The following is a 17799-nucleotide window of genomic DNA, read 5'->3' on the forward strand; positions in this document are numbered from 1 at the left end:
GGGTAGCTGTCTTCACCGACCAGATTGGGAAACACTGTCCTAAGAGACTACTTAGATAATTTTGTCATTAGTGGTCTACAATGTGGCATTTGCAAATCAAGACGAAACTGTATGTATAGATGAGGTTTTAACACAATGTGTTACCCATGTTATCCCCCCCCCCCCCCCCCCCCCGTCAGATGGGTGATCTTCAATGACCACAAAGTGTGTTTGTCAGAAAGGCCTCCAAAAGACTTGGGCTACATCTACTTTTACCGTCGACTGTCTAGCAGCTAGACCAAGCGCCCCCCACTCTCCAACCTTAGAGAACCACATCCTCACAACCAGAAGACCGGAAGATGACCACAGTGGAAATTATGGAAACACTCGCACCCCAGACCAGCCCCCCAAAAATAGGAACCGCTCGACTCAGCCATGTCACTCAAGAGAAACCGGAAAGTGCGGGAAAGCAATGAGCTTTTTGTATGTCTCTGTGATTCCCGTGTGCTTGTGTGTATTGAAACGTGTCATTTGTCTGCGGCAAGTGTCAAACTCATTCCACGGAGGGCCAAGTGTCTGCGGATTTTTGCTCCTCCCTTGTACTTGATTAATTAGTAAAGACATCCCCTCACCTGGTTGTCTAGGTCTTAATTGAAAGACAAAACAAAAATCTACAGACACTAGGCCCTCCATGGAATGAGTTTGACACCCCTGGTCTACGGCGTAGGTACAGAGGGATGTGTGCAATTTCAGTTATCGGAGTGCTCCACAGTTCTAGTATCGGCATATATCTTACTATACATTTTCTATGCCTTAAGCTACTGTGCCAGTATTTTTATTGAAGTGGTACGTTTTATAAACGTCGGGCATGGTCCAAAAGTGGTCACGAATCACTGCTAGCCCTGAAAGCAGAACTCGGTAAAAAGAAAACGCAATGCTGCTGGGAGCTTTGCATGTGCCATGCAGAACAGAATATTGGAGAATGTTTTGCATCTATAGGGAATTAAAAGGATATCAGGAACCCTTAACATGTGATGCAGGATAGAAAATGATGGCATTGAATGCAGAGAAATAGCCAGCATAGGCAAGTGTCAGAATATAGATATTTTTTTTGAAAAACCACTCTTAACTATTATGGATACTGAATAAGTAATACCCTTATTGGAGGGTCCGATGTCCTGTAATGGGGTTAGTCATATCTGTCTGGTTTTAATTTGCAGGTTTTTCTGGGCAAACAATTTTCTGTACAGTGACAATTGGAGTCAAGTTTCAGTTGCCAGGAGAATGCCATTTTTTTTATTGAATATCTGAAAGCACTTTGACAATTTTTTATATCCCTGCCTTTTCACATAAAAATAGAACCATGAGCATAAATTGATTCAGATACCCTAAACCGATAGTTTCTTCAATATGGTAAAAGCCTGTGACAATGTGGTTGTAACCCAAAAAATGACTAATGTTATATCACCTTTCTATTTTCAAAGTGTTCCTCAGACCATGTTGATTACACATAGTGTATGCATGCATACAGTATTGGTTGGCATTTGTTTGCGCGCCTAATATGATTACATTTTGTGGAAGGACAGACAATGCATGAGGTAAATGTTTGCCAATTATTGTAGTCCTCAAACACTGAGTAATACCGCATTTTAATATTCGATATGCCGCCATCTTTTTAATGTAGAATGTATGCATTTGAACACAGCCATCTGTGTTTTCCTCATTATTATAGCAATATGCACTGGGACAGAATCTCTTCTCTTGAGCATACCCACGTACTGTAGGTTACGACCTACAACTTGTTTCAGAATGTGTTCTCGTACTTTAGGACGTGGTTCTGTGCTGAATGTATTCCTTATTGTGCTCACTGCAACCAACCCCCCCCCCCCCCCCCTCGACTTTAATGCTAAATTCTAACACTATACAGCCACTCTATCAAAGACAGTTCATCAACCGGTTGTAGTAGAAAATCCAGCTGCAGTGTTGCCTAGAGTTCATTGTATGGTTGTTACATATCGAGTAGTGGATTGCAATGTCGCATATCAAAAACCCTTTACTTTTTTATTGTCTTTTGAATACTTACCTGGGTAGTATTCCATCAAAGCAGGTTTCCTGGAAGAGTCAAGAACATGATTGTGCTTGCATTTCAATAATGCACCTTTTGGTTTCATGTACTCTGCAATGCAAATGTTTTTAGAGACTAAAACTGCATATAAACTCAAACATACTTTCTTGCTGCGCAGGATGAATCATGTTTTTAGACCCACAATGGGAAACCAGATAATGGTTTTGATTTACTAGAGCCCTTAGTTGTTTTGGGGAAGATTACAATTCCCCCTCTCAAATCGATCCCTGAAGATCTCCCATCCTTGTCAGACACTACTTGATAAATTGCTTCTGTTACCTATGCAATTCTTCATGGTCTCTTTGCAAGTATTGTTTTTGCCATCTCCCTTCCACACTTGTTTATTATTCAATAAGAATAGAATGAATCCCTCTGTCCCATTCTAAGATTGTCATTACTGGTCCTTGACGGGTCAGTGTAGTAGTTACATTTATTATACAACGGTCTGATTGCTGAGGAGAGGTGGGTGTTCTATGCATTCTTGTTCTATACCGTTTTGTCCTCTACCGGGGTTCCTCCCATCTGGTCAACTCTGGCTGTTTTAGACTGGCAGGGTGCCCGCTCACCTTCTTGCTCTCCATTTACTGTGGAATTGATCGCTATGGAGGACGTCTGTGTTGTCTTCTCTCAGCTCTCTCTTCATCTGTCACTTCCTCTCCACCACCATTTCTTGAGGTTGTGAAAGGTAGTGGTTTACCTTTTGTCACAAAACGCCTTCCTACTGTGAGCATGTGCACTAAAAGTTGACATTTGGTCTGTACAATACATGTATTTTTCTTTTATTTCATTTAACTAAATGTTCAATGATACTTCACCTGTTTTTACTTGATTTTTCTTTGCCTTTTTGCAAACAAGTTTGTTCCCATTCTGTAGTTTATTACATACAGTTTCCCTGAAGGGATTATTTAAAGTTGACTTTTGTAATGTATGTTTGCATAGTTCAATAAACTACACATTTTGTTGACATTTGACACTTCTGTATTTTAGTGCATTGTTACTGAGGAACTAGTGTGGCTTGGCCATGGTTCCTCATCACAATTCCTCAATGGTTTTCAATTTCATGGCGTCTCTAGTTCTTTACTCGATAAACAGGATGGCAAGCATAATGTATAATTTTAATTGAAGACTGTTTATTGTTTAGTTATGTGGTAGGAAGGGAGAGCTGCAGCATAAAGTACCCATAAAGACAATGGAATACAAACCTTGGTAGGCATGCAATGATAAAATATATACAACAAAATACATAATTTGACTATTACAGTTTATTTTAAAAGAATGTTCATATACGGTATGTCTGAAAGGTGTTAATGCTTGACTAGTTTAAGTACAGTACCAGTCAAGTTTGGCCTCACCTACTCATTCCAGGGTTTCTTTATTTTTACTATTTTCTACATTGTATAATAATCACTATTGAATAATAGTGACTACAAACTATGAAATAACATACATGGACTCATGTAACCAAAAAAAGTATTAAACAAATCAAAATATTTAATTTTAGATTCTTCAAAGTAGCCACCCTTTGCCTTGATGACAGCTTTGCACACTTGGCATTCTCTCAACCAGCTTCATGAGGTAGTCACCTGGAATGCATTTAAATTAACAGGTGTACCTTGTTAAATGTTAATTTGTGGAATTTCTTTCCTTAGGGGTGGTATACAGAAGATAGGGCTGTTTTTATTAAAGACCAGGTTCATATTATGACAAGAACCACTCAAATAAGCAAAGAGAAACGACAGTCCAATAGTTTAAGACATGAATGTCAGTAAATTCGGTGCAGTCGCAAAAACCATCAAGCGCTATGATGAAACTGGCTTTCAAGAGGACCACCACAGGAAAGGAATACCCAGAGTTACCTCTGCTGCAGAGGATAAGTTTGTTAGAGTTAACTGCATCTGAGTTTGCAGCCCAAGTAAATGCTTCAGAGTTCAAGTAACAGACATCTCAACAGCAACTGTTCAGAGGAGACTGCGTGATTCATGGTCAAATTGCTGCAAAGAAACCATTACTGAAGGACACCAGTAAGAAGAAGAGACTTGCTTAGGCCAATAAACACGAGCAATGGACATTAGACTGGTGGAAATCTGCCCTTTGGTCCGATGAATACAAATGTAAGATTTTTGGTTCCAACCGCTGTGTCTTTGTGAGATGCAGAGTAGGTGAACGGATGATGTCCGCATGTATGGTTCCCACCGTGAAGCGTGGGGGTGCTATGCTGGTGAAACTGATTTATTTTGAATTCAAGGCACACTTAACCAGAATGGCTACCACAGCATTCTGCAGAGATATGCCATCCCATCTGGTTTGCGCTTAGTGGGACTATCATTTGTTTTTCCACAGGAAAATGACCCAACACACCTCCAGGCTGTGTAAGGGCTATTTGACCAAGAAGGAGAGTGATGGAGTGCTGCATCAGATGACCTGGCCTCCACAATCACCTGACCTCAACCCAATTGGAATGGTTTGGGATGAGTTGGACCGCAGAGTGAAGAATAAACAGCCAACAAGTGCTCAGCATATGTTATATTTTCAAGACGGTTGGAAAAGCATTCCAGGTGAACCTGGTAGAGAGAATGCCAAGATTGTGCAAAGCTGTCATCAAGGCAACTTGAGGCTACTTTGAAGAATCTAAAATATATTTTGATTTGTTTAACACTTTTGGTTACTACATGATTCCATGTGTTATTTTATAGTTGATGTCAACACTAATTCTACAATGTAGAAAATAGTTTTAAAAATCGAGACAAACCCTTGAATGAGTAGGTGTATCAACTTTTGACTGGTACTGTATATCGGTAGAGTAGTATGCATTGCAAATACACTGTAAAGTGTTCCATTATTTCATTTTTAGGTAATTTGTGTCCATCAAAATATTATTTGTTCTATTCATACTTGTATGTTGGCTACAGAAATAAACCATAGTAAACCAGCATGGTACAATGGGTTGGTCAAAACGGCGATAATTGACAAATGTATCGTACACAAGATACAGAGCAATAACAAACTTTTTGTCTTATGCTATTGTACTGACCAGGGAGATTTGTGGTCGGTCAGTTATACACACGCGTGAGTGAGTTAAAGGTAATACAACTGTCTGTCACCAAAGTGTTTGAATCCTTTAGCAAAACAGTTGGTGTGGGAAATGTCTGCTCTCAGTTTGAGCTCGCTACTCTTATGTTTTGTTTATTGTATCTTGTGTACAATATATACTGATAAATTCAATTTTAAAAAACTATATATATATATATATATATATATATATATATATATATATATATACACACACACTACCGTTCCAAAGTTTGGGGTCACTTAGAAATGTCCTTGTTTTTGAAAGAAAAGCACATTATTTGTCCATTAAAATAACATCAAGTTGATCAGAAATACAGTGTAGTAAATTACTATTGTAGCTGGAAACAGCTCATTTTTTTATGGAATATGGCCCATTATCAGCAACCATCACTCCTGTGTTCCAATGGCACGTTGTGTTAGCTAATCCAAGTTTGTCATTTTAAAAGGCTAATTGATCATTAGAAAACCCTTTTGCAATTATATTAGCACAGCTGAAAACACTTGTGCTCATTAAAGAAGCAATAAAACTGTCCTTCTAGGCAGAGTTCCTCTGTCCAGTGTCTGTGTTCTTTTGCCCATCTTAATCTTTTATTTTTATTGGCCAGTCTGAGATATGGCTTTTTCTTTGCAACTCTGCCTAGAAGGCCAGCATCCCAGAGACCCCTCTTCACTGTTGACATTGAGACTGGTGTTTTGTGGGTACTATTTAATGAAACTGCCAGGTGAGGACTTGAGGCATCTGTTTCTCAAACTAGACACTAATGTACTTGTCTTGTTCAGTTGTGCACCGGGGCCACACACTCTTTCTATTCTGGTTAGAGCTAGTTTGCGCTGTTATGTGAAGGGAGTCGTACACAGCGTTGCACAATCTCTTTTGTTTCTTGGCAATTTCTCGCATGGAATAGCCGTTATTGCCCAGAACAATAATACACTGACGAGTTTCAGAAGAAAGGTCTTTGTTTCTATCCATTTTGAGCCTGTAATCAAATGCTGATGCTCCAGGTACTCAACCAGTTTTATTGCTTTAATCAGCACAACAGTTAACATAATTGAAAAAGTGCTTTCTAATGATCAATTAGCCTTTTAAAATGATACACTCGGATTAGCTAACACAACGTGCCATTGGAGCACAGGAGTGATGGTTGCTAAAAATGGGCCTCTGTACGCCTATGTAGATATTCCATAAAAAAAACTGCCGTTTCGAGGTAAAATAGTAATTTACAACATTAACAATGTCTATACTTAAATGGACAAAATGTGTAGTTTTTCTTTAAAAATGAAATTTCTAAGTGACTTACTTTTGAACAGTAATACATGTATGTATATATATATATATATATATATACCCCCTATGCTCCGTTGAAAGAGGGATCTCAAAGTCACTGAGATCTCTTCTAGCCATGGTAGCCAAAATAACGGGCAACTGGGCTTTTTTATACATAGCCCTAAGCTTGATTGGGTGTTAGTTGCTTAATTAAGGCAGGATCCACCTGTGTGGAAGCACCTGCTTTCAATATTCTTTGTATCCCTCATTTACTTGTGTTTCCTTTATTTTGGCAGTTACCTGTAGATTTACTTCATAAATGCAGCCGATCAAAAGTGCATTGTAGAAATATTGCAATGTAACATATGTTTTGTTTTTAGAAGCAGGGTGGAAAGAAAGCACTTCATGAGTCGCAATGCATGCATAAAAATAAAAGGGCATTCATAGTTAATCATAGAAGATCTAGCATGCGAACATCCTCAAGTTAGGACAAGTTAGGTTTTGATAGGTCATCACACCTGCAAAGGTAAATGGTTCTAGAAAAAGGACTTTGTCATTGGGCATCCTAACTCAACACAAAGTAATATATATTCAACAGTAGTGTATACAGTTGGTAAGTCAATAATTACATGATTATTATTTTTTCAAATCTTGTAAGTAACTGCAGTGCATTCGGAAAGTATTCAGACCCCTTGACTTTTTCCACATTTTGTTAAGTTACAGCCTTATTCTAAAATTGATTAAATCCTTTTTTTCTCATTAATCTACACACACCCTACTCAGTACTCAGTTGAAGCGCCTTTGGCAGCGATTACAGCCTTGAGTCTTCATGCATAGGACGCTACAAGCTTGGCACACCTGTATTTGGGGAGTTTCTCCAATGCTTCTCTGCAGAGCCTCTCAAGCTCTGTCAAGTTCGATGGGGAGTGTCACTGCACGCCTATTTTCAGGTTGAAGTCCAGGCTCTGGCTGGGCCAGTCAAGGACATTCAGAGACTTGTCCTGAATCCACTCCTGCATTGTCTAGACTGTGTTCTTAGGTTCGTTATCCTGTTGGAAGGTGAACCTTCGGCCCAGTCTGAGGTCCTGAGCACTCTGGAGCAGGTTTTCATCGAGAATCTCTCTGTACTTTGCTCCGTTCATCTTTCCCTCGAGCCTGAATAGTCTCCCAGTCCCTGCTTCTGAAAAACATCCACGCAGAATGATGCTGCCATCACCATGCTTCACCATAGGGATGGTGCCAAGTTTCCTCCAGACGTGATGCTTGGCATTCAGGCCAAAGAGTTCAATCTTGGTTTCATCAGACCAGAGAATCTTGCTTCTCCATGGTCTGAGAGTCCTTTAGGTGCCAATTGGCAAACTACAAGCGGGCTGTCAGTGCCTTTTACCATAAAGGCCTGATTGGTAGAGTGCTGCAGAGACGGTTGTCCATCTGGAAGATTCTCTCATCTCCACAGAAGAACTCTTTAGCTCTGTCAGAGTGACCATCAGGTTCTTGGTACCCTTCCCCAAATCTGTGCCTGGTCACAAACCGGTCTCTGAGTTCTACGGACAATTCCTTCGACCTAATGGCTTGGTTTTTGCTCTGACATACACCGTCAACTGTGGGACCTTATATAGACAGGTGTGTGCCTTTTCAAATCATGTCTAATCAATTGCATTTACCACAGGTGGACTCCAATCAAGTTGTAGAAACATCTCAAGGATGATCAATGGAAACAGGATGCATCTGAGCTCAAAACAAGTCTCATAGCAAAGGGTCTGAATACTTGTGTTTAAACATTTTTTTTTAATACATTTTCAACCATTTCTAAAAACCTGTCTTCGCTTTGTCATTATTCTGGTATTGTGTGTAGATTAGTGAAGAAAAACAAATGTAATACATTTTAGAATAAAGCAGTAACATAACAAAATTTGGAAAAGTCAAGTGGTCTGAATACTCGCCGAATGCACTGTACATAATTTTTGTTCAAAAATCAGGCCTACTAGACCATAAGAAATCATTGATTTTGAAGAAATCACAAGGTTCAGAAAATCCTGGTTTTCGGCGGTGTACTATTGTACTACAGTTAGGGCAACTAGAAGGCATGGGGACAGAAACGTGTAATGTAAATTATTAACGTTGGAATGAAACACCAAGGAGTAGCTAATCATGATGGGGGCCCGATGGGGCAGAACTGACTGAAATTACATCATTACAACCGGTTTCAAACACATTTGCTCGCTGGGTGGGTTGAGGGTAGTGGGTTGAATGAAGGGTTGTGTGTGTGTGTGAAGGAGTATCAGCTATATGGGGTGGTCGGGTAACAGACTAAATCAACTAGTAAATGGAAGGATGCCATAACATGTTGGCCCAGTTGCCTTTGACATTGTACAGTCTGCCTGTGTGTTTCTGGTCTTCAAAGCTACACTACATTACATTACATTTTCAGATCGTTGGAATGTAATAGATTTTATACAAAATAAACAAATTAATCTGTTTTTCAAGTACATTGGGCTACATAATCTGGTTTACATTTACATTTTGTATTAAATTTAGCCAACAAGGGAACCACTTTCAATAGGCTTGATTGGGATTATAGGACATAACAAGTACGTCTGAATTTTCAGCAGACTACAGTAGTAAAAACATGAATCTGACAGTACAGCCCCCCTCCACAAACCAGCCTCAACCAGGTTTGCAGAGATTACTTTTAAATTAAACTGACCTCGCCATAGTGCCAAACCAAGGTTACAAAACCTGAATGCTTTGCTGGCATGAATGGCAGTTTGTGTTTTTGTCTAAATTGAATTATTCGCCCCATTTGACTTTATTTCTTTGTAAATATTATACGGGCCAAACTTTCCTAAATACCCATAAACTTAAATGGGGAATGAAAAGTGTTTACAGTCGAAAAAGCAACTACTGCTGAACAATTTTTTTGTATTTTTGTGATAGATTTCCCCAATCGCCTTGGCTTATACAAACCATGACATCAAAGTGGTACGATTTGGAAGATGAATCGGCAATGGTGTCTCTGCCAGACCCTAATAGCATTTTCCTTTGGTCGATTGAGTTGGACTGGGGCATTGTACAGTTAAAAATGGAACCCTATTGCATCCTTGAATCAAACATTTCTTCCGTCATACAGTAGGCCACAACAGGTAAACACACCAGCGCAATGCTACAGTACAGAAGTTGTATGCGTTATTTTCTCTCTTGCATAGACATGTCATTTGCTCTCTTGGTAGACATGATAGTGGCATTAGTTCCGCAGAGTGCAAACTAACCGTGACGCTGCTATACTACTGAGCCAACTAGTAACTACACTACTGGTCAAAAGTTTTAGAACACCTACTCATTCAAGGGTTTTTCTTTATTTTTACTATTTTCTACATTGTTGAATAATAGTGAAGCCATAAAAAAAACGATGAAATAACACATATGGAATCATGTACTAAGCAAAAAAGTGTTGAACAAATCAAAATATATTTTATATTTGAGATTCTACAAAGCAGCCACCCTTTGCCTTGATGACAGCTTTGCACACTCTTGGCATTCTCTCAACCATCTTCACAAGGTAGTCACCTGGAATCCATTTCAATTAACAGGTGTGCCTTGTTAAAAGTTAATTTGTGGAGCCAATCAATTGTGATGTGACAAGGTAGGGGGGTATACAGAAGATAGCCCTATTTGGTAAAAGACCAAGTCCATATTATGGCAAGAACAGCTCAAATAAGCAGAGAAACGATGGTGTGGGTGAAAGGATGATCTCCGCATGTGTATTTCCCATGGTAAAGCATGGAGCGGGAGGTATTATGGTTTGGGGGTGCTTTGCTGGTCACACTATCTGTGATTTATTTAACATTCAAGGCACACTTAACCAGCATGGCTACCACAGCATCCGGCAGCGATACGCCATCCCATCTGGTTTGGGATTAGTGAGACTATCATTTGTTTTTCAACAGGACAATGCCCCAACACACCTCCAGGCTGTGTAAGGGCTATTTTACCAAGGAGAGTGATGGAGTGCTGCATCAGATGAGCTGGCCTCCACAATCCCCCGACCTCAACCCAATTGAGATGGTTTGGGATGAGCCGGAATCGCAGAGTGAAGGAAAAGCAGCCAACAAGTGCTCAGCATATGTGGGAACTCCTTCAAGACTGCTGGAAAAGCATTCCAGGTGAAGCTGGTTGAGAGAATGCCAAGGGTGTGCAAAGCTGTCATCAAGGCAAAGGGTGACTAGAATCGCAAATATAAAATATATTTTGATTTGTTCAACACTTTTTTGGTTAATACATAATTCCACGTGTCATAGTTTTGATGTCTTCACAATGTAGAAAATTTTACAAATGAAAACCCTTCAATGAGTAGGTGTTCTAAAACTTTGACTGGTAGTGTACGCACATAGGGATAATGTTTGTTTGATCTTGTAGAAAATAATTCTCACACGAGAGTATATATTTTTGGGCTTATTTTGGTAACACTTTTTATAATAGGGCCGCTAAACACTAAGAAGAATGGAACACATTCATTAGTAAAGCAACGCACCATTACTAGCTCTGCATTTACCTCATACACAAAACAATGCTTATGTGCAAACAACTAAATGTTTATCTCACTGTGTAACTAAACTCAAAGATGTCTTTCAAAGATAATTTGTAAAAATCCAAATAACTTCACAGATCTTCAATGAAAAGGGTTAAACACTGTTTCCCATGCTTGTATGCTTGTTCAATGAATCATAAACAATTAATGAACATGCACCTGTGGAACGGTCGTTAAGACACCAACAACTTACAGATGGTAGGCAATTAAGGTCAAAGTCCTTGAAAACTTAGGACACTAAAAGAGGCCTTTCTACGGACTCTGAAAAACACCAAAAGAAAGATGCCCAGGCTCCCTGCTCATCTGCGTGAACATGCATTAGGCATGCTGCAATGAGGCATGAGGACTGCAGATGTGGCCAGGGCAATAAATTGCCATTTCCGTACTGTGAGACGCCTAAGACAGGGCTACAGGGAGACAAGACGGACAGCTGATCATCTTTGCAGTGGCAGAACACGTGTAACAACACCGGCACAGGATCGGTACATCTGAACATCACACTTGCGGGACAGGTACAGGATGGTAACAACAACTGCCCGAGTTACACCAGGAATGCATAATCCCTCCATCAGTGCTCAGACTGTCCGCAATAGGCTGAGAGAGGCTGGACTGAGTGCTTTTAGGCCTGTTGTAAGGCAGGTCCTCACCAGACATCACCAGCAACAACATCGCCTATGGGCACAAACCCACCATCGCTGGACGAGACAGGACTGGCAAAAAGTGCTCTTCACTGACGAGTCACGTTTTTTTCTCACTCGCGTTACACCGAGGCCTGTACTCTGGAGCGGGGTCGATTTGGAGGTGGAGGGTCCATCATGGTCTGGGGCAGTGTGTCACAGCATCGTCGGACTGAACTTGTTGTCATTGCAGGCATTCTCAACGCTGTGCGTTACAGGGAAGACATCCCCCTCCCTTATACTGCTCGTTCTGTGCATGATTTCCTGCAAGACAGGAATGTCAGTGAAGAGCCCGGATCTCAATCCCATTGAGCACGTCTGGGACCTGTTGGATCGGAGGGTGAGGGCTAGGACCTTTCCCCCAAGAAATGTCTGGGATCTTGCAGGTGCCTTGGTGGACGAGTGGGGTAAAATCTCACAGCAAGAACTGGAAAATCTGGCGCAGTTCATGAGGAGGAGATGCACTGCAGTTCATAATGCAGCTGGTGGCCACACCAGATACTGACTGTTACTTTTGATTTTGACCCCCCCTTTGTTCAGGGACACATTATTCAATTTCTGTTAGTCATATGTCTGTGGCACTTGTTCAGTTTAGTTGTTGAATCTTATGTTCATACAAATATTTACACATTAAGATTGTTGAAAATAAACGCAGTTGACAATGAGAAGACATTTCTTTTTTTTGCTGTGTTTCGATAAACCTGACATTAACTTGAGATGTTGTCATGTTTTGTAACCTTTGAGGTGCTACAAGATGTTACACAAAGATGCTGTCTTCTAGAAAATTGTGGAATGCCTCCAATCCATTCACTACAAAGCTTAATCTTTTGATTTAGCAATGTGACATGAGAGAATAGTTCGAATGTCATCCCAGCCATAAGCACAAACCTGAACAAATGTTTTTCTGACACGTGAAGTACTGTACATATGCAGCTCTGAGTGAATTTAAAAAAAATCTAACCAATAAAAGAGTAAGGGAAAACCTGGCAAATATAATGAGTAGCTGAGTACACCACAAAACATGAAGGATTCGGAGGATGCCAAGTATTAAAGGAAGTAAAAAATTGATCTGAAATTGACGTACAAAAAATGTGTGTAAATGTTTATATTGTTTTAGCATGCGTTTCGAGGAAAGGCTTTACAATCTGCAAATTTCATTAAGATAGGAGGAAATTATCAGTTTGTTTTCAAAGTGCAAGAAAAGTTAAAGAATTCAAAACTTTTGTTTGTGCCACTGAATTATTTTGGGGAAATGCTTTAAAAGAGGATTAAACCACCTCTTAAAAGGATCTATTGATTTTCTGATGAAAACGGATTGAGTCCTACAGTTTATGGTGTAGTCTTGATTTTACTCACTAAATCCTCTCTGTAGGTCGATGGGTGTGACAATCCGAACACTTTGAAAGTACTGTAGTTGGATGAGGAAACCGTTTTTGTCAAACCTCAACACTGCTCAGCCACAGTATTCTCAGCATTTCACTTTCTCTCTCTAGCTCAGTTCCACGGTGTTCGGTGTTCTTTAAGGCATTAGGGGAGAGTGGGGTATGTTGAGGTGAAATATCTATATATATATTTCAGGATGTTGTGTATCCCTAGAAAAATCTGAATTCATTTAAACATACAGTATGTTTTGAAAACAGAATGTCCCAAAAAAATGGTCTCTTGGCATAACTTACCCCAGGTATGGGGTAAATTTAGCAAGGGGACAGGGTAAGTGGAAACACCTTGGGGTAAGATTGTCACGGACTGGGATGTTGTTTCGATGTACCAATTCGTAAGCAAGTTCTTTGCATTTGAGGCTACATAAAACGGGTCTGTTTAGCAAGCTCAGCCTCCATGTCATCAGACAAGACCTTTATGTGCCTCTGCTACTCTATCATAGCACACAGGTAAATCTTTGTTTTCTTTTTTGTCTTACGTGTCTCTCTTTTTTCATCCCTTGCTGCTGCTCAAATAGACTTCGTCCCTTCTCTCACTTCCTTGGCTGCTCTTTCAAGAACCTCGAGGGGCCAGATCCCTGCTTTAAAAAAAAAACGTTTGTATACACAGGGCATGATGATGTCTGCTCTGTAACAATAGAAATCGAGTTCATATGCATGACAAATTGCAAAAATATTATGCATACAACTGACAAAATACTATGCATCATTTGTATGGGATGTATTGATTAGCCATTGGCTCAACTTTACCCCAAAGCAACCATTTTGACTATATTAGGCCACACAGCTAGGTTGATGCACTTTCATGCTAGGTTAAGGACCTCATATTGTAGCTTATAGAGACCCAAACTGATGTATAAACCAGTCTTAAAACTATCTACTTTGGTTTACATACAAGCGTCATGAAACCTATAATAATACATTAATTTGACTTTGTGAAAATCGTTTTCTTGGACCTAACTTCCTTACCACTTGTTCCATGTGGTTTCTTTCTTCACAGACTTCATGAAATTATAACCCCGTCCTAAATATTTGGTCACATGATTCATTTTGTGTATGGTTTCCTAGAAACAAGGGGTGGCTCAACCAACCCATTGGCATGCCTTACCCCACTCTACCCTACTTGTACAATCTTTGCCCGTCCTTGTGATCTCCTGGAAAAATCACAAATTGCAGTGCAAATCCATCGCAAAATAGTCTCTTCTTCGAGCACATGCAGTACTCAAGACTGCAGAGGTAAAGATAGGCAAATTCTTGTAGTGCGTGCAAAAAAAGACCACACACTAGTCATCAACTGGACAAAACCGCTCTTTCCATCTGTACACTTTGGATTCTTGGCTGTTGGTAGGAGAGTAGAGCCTTGTCTCCATGGCTCATCTCCACTCACATGTCCAGGTTGAAGGCTTTCATGAGTAGGTCTAGGTCTCCGATGTTGGCCGCCTGGAAGAGCTCCGGCTGGTCCATCATGGACAGGGCTATCCGCAGGGCGGCCCAGATGTTCCCCGACATGACCTGGTGCGAGAGCTGCCGACTCCGGCTCTTCCTCTGCAGACTCAGGGCCGTTAGGAAGTTACTGGCCGCCTCCCTAAAAGATGAGGAAGACTTGATCATTAGAGAACCTTGTGTTTGTTTGCTATCATTACATTAGAGCGAGTGTTACTAGGTTCAGGGCTGATGTGTTTGACATATTAAAAGGGACTTTGCTGATACTTGTAACATTACAGTGGTTGAATTTCAAGAGTAAGAGAGCATTATTAGGCTCAATGTAATTCAGTGTCTCTGCCTCTCTCCCCTCCAATGACTCTACCAGAGCAGAAACTCAAAGCCTTCTGCTGCGGTGCCAGGTGCTGTGTCCGAGAGCACCAGCTGGCTCTCAGTTAGATGACCCCCCCCCCTCCACCACCCCTTGAACCCTTGCTCACCCACCTGTGTGCTCCCAGGTTGATGCAGCTGATGCCCAGATTGTAGCGGGACCTAATGAAGCCCGGCTGGAGCTCCAGGGCTCTGGTGTAGGCTTCCACTGCCTCCTCGCTGCGGTCCCCGTTAGCCAGCGTGGCACCCAGGCGGTTCCACAGCAGGTAGTCCTAGAGGAGACAGACAGGGGGAAGGAGTCAACACCGGAGGGGAGAATGGTGACACATAGTAAGTATAGTGGTTGGTTTTGACGTTTGGTTTCAGACAGTGTCAGACATAGTCAGACATGGCAACTGTCGACTGAGGGTATGTGGTTTGTTGGCAGATTTGGGGCCAACGAACAACAGATTTTTTTTGCACTGTGATTCACTCCATCAGGCACTGCATCACTAAAATGGTTTAGTATTGGAACATATTTGTTGCTAATGATTGTTGTGTAATGTAATGCGAAGTCCAATCAGAAACTAACAGTGCCTGCTTTGGTAGAGAAGTATTGCAAGTTAAATTAAGTAGATTTTTGTCTGTGATATAACATCAATTTCGACACTACAATAAAGGAGAGAGCAGTACATAATGTGCCTGTTCTTCCACTGTATCTTTGGTGTGTAAATGACTGTAATTTAGGTACTGTGGTGTGATTGGGCTTGTATGCTCCGTGGTACATTATTTCTACCTCACATGGCAAAACACCCTGTGAAAACCGAGCAACGCTGAAGTTCCATGGATCGTTTGAGGACGGTTCAGTTGCATCATTAAGTCAGTCCTCTCGTTGAATACGCGTCTCCCACCTGGGGCTATATCTGCGTATACAGGGACACGGCCTGAGACGGGAACGCTTTGGTTTTTGTGCTGATGTGCTCACCACTGCAGGACAGGGTTGACATATGAAAAGCCTCATTGGACCCCACTTCGGGCCAATGATGCGTCTTTTTAACATCAACATTCTTACAGTCTAATAAATACATTTCAGGTATGGTATTGCAAAAAAATAAAATTTGATTGTGTCTATGAAGGTCTTAGAATATAACATATTTGATTTCAAAGAACACTATCGTATTCACCCATCTACACACAACACTTCATAATGACAAAGTTAACACGTGTTTTTAGACAATTTTCATTAAATTTACAAAATTAAATACAGACCCCCGAGTCAATACTTTGTATTAAGCAGCTTTGACAGCGATTACAGCTGTGAGTCTTTCTGGGTAAGTCTCTTAAGAGATTTCCAAACCTGGATTGTGCAATATTTGCCCATTATTCTTTTTAAAATTATTCAAGCTCTGTCAAATTGTTTGTTGATCATTACTAGATAACCATTTTCAGATCTTGCCATAGATTTTCAAGTAGATTTTAGTCAAAACTGTAACATTCAGGACGATTCATTGTCTTCTTGGTAAGAAACTCCAGTATAGATTTGGCCTTGTTTTTGAGGTTATTGTCCTGCTGAAAGGTGAATTACTCTCCCAGTATCTGCAGACTTAACCAGGTTTTCCTCCAGGATTTTGCCTGTGTTTAGCTCCATTTGGTAAAAAAAATTATCCTGAAAAACTCCCCAGTCCTTAATGATTATAAGCATACCCATAATATGATTCAGCCACAATTATGCTTGAAAATATGGACAGTGGTACTGTGTTGTATTTAATTTTCCCCAAACATAACTTTGTGTCCTGAATACAGTGTTAATTGCTTCACCACATGTGTTGCATTACTTTAGTGCCTTATTGCAAACAGGAAGCATGTTTTTTAATATTTTTTTTCTGTATAGGCTTCCTTATTTTCACTCTGTCAATTAGGTTATTATTGTAGAGTAATTACAATGTAATTGATCCATCCTCAGTTTTCTCCTATCACATCCATTAAACTCATAACTGTTTTAAAATCACCTTTGGCTTCATTGGGAAATCCCTTAGCGGTTTCCATCCTCTTCGGCAGCTGAATTAGGTAGGGATATCTGTATCTTTGTAGTGATTGGGTGTATTGATACACCATCCAAATGTAATTAATAACTTCACCATGCTCAAAGGGATATTCAATGTTTGCTTTTTTTTACCCATCTACCAATAGGTTCCCTTCTTTTAGAGGCATTGGAAAACCTCCCTGGTCTTTGTGGTTGAATCTATGTTTGAAATTCATTGCTCGACTGAGGGGCCTTACAGATAATTGTACAGTATGTGTGGGATACAGAGATTAGGTAGACGTAAAAAATCATGTTAATTAAACACTATTGTTGCACACAGAGTGAGTCCGTGCAACTTACTATGTGACTTGTTAAGTACATTTTTACTCCTGAACGTATTTAGGCTTGCCATAACAAAGGGGTTGAATGCTTATCGAATCAAGACATCTCAGCTTCTCGTTTTTTACCAATTTGTAAAAACGTCTAAAAACATAATTCCACTTTGACATTATGAGGTATTGTGTGTAGGCCAGTGACACAAAAATCACTATTTAATCCATTTTCATTTCAGGCTGTAACACAACAAAAATGTGGAAAAAAGCAAGCCGTGTGAATACTTCCTGGAGGCACAGTAACAAAATGGCAGAGTAATTAATAAAGTACACTTGTTTTGAGTCAACGCTCTCTGCTCTCCTAGTGTTAAAGGATAGGAGCTTGAGCGGCAAACAGAGGCTGTAGTGCAGGGAGGGTGAATCAGGAGTTCATGAGAGTGGATTTCTCTCAAGTTTGGGATGAAGTGCTTCAGTGATTTGTGTGACAGGTTGGTGTGCCTCAGTGATTA

The 17799-nt window shown here is 40.4% G+C and overlaps 2 protein-coding genes across 9 annotated transcripts in view; one reads left to right on the forward strand and one right to left on the reverse strand.

Moving 5' to 3' along the window:
- LOC109902259 (ubiquitin carboxyl-terminal hydrolase 13) overlaps positions 1–3075 on the forward strand; it is a 62887-nt gene extending 59812 nt beyond the window's left edge. For all 8 annotated transcript variants that reach the window (XM_031786427.1, XM_031786428.1, XM_020498482.2 and 5 more), the window contains one exon: positions 180–3075. In XM_031786427.1, the coding sequence (XP_031642287.1) occupies positions 180–276 (97 nt within the window). In that variant the 3' untranslated portion in view covers positions 277–3075. The remainder of the gene's footprint in view (positions 1–179) is intronic.
- A 9112-nt stretch (positions 3076–12187) lies between these two features.
- Positions 12188–17799, reverse strand: part of LOC109902931 (PEX5-related protein) — a 170756-nt gene continuing 165144 nt past the window's right edge. Inside the window, exons 13-14 of the mRNA XM_031838078.1 lie at positions 15071–15228; positions 12188–14729 (exon numbers count right to left, since the gene is read on the reverse strand). Of these exons, the coding sequence (XP_031693938.1) occupies positions 14528–14729; positions 15071–15228 (360 nt within the window). The 3' untranslated portion in view covers positions 12188–14527. The remainder of the gene's footprint in view (positions 14730–15070; positions 15229–17799) is intronic.

This window comes from Oncorhynchus kisutch, linkage group LG13, assembly GCF_002021735.2.
Source record: "Oncorhynchus kisutch isolate 150728-3 linkage group LG13, Okis_V2, whole genome shotgun sequence".
NCBI lineage: Eukaryota > Metazoa > Chordata > Actinopteri > Salmoniformes > Salmonidae > Oncorhynchus > Oncorhynchus kisutch.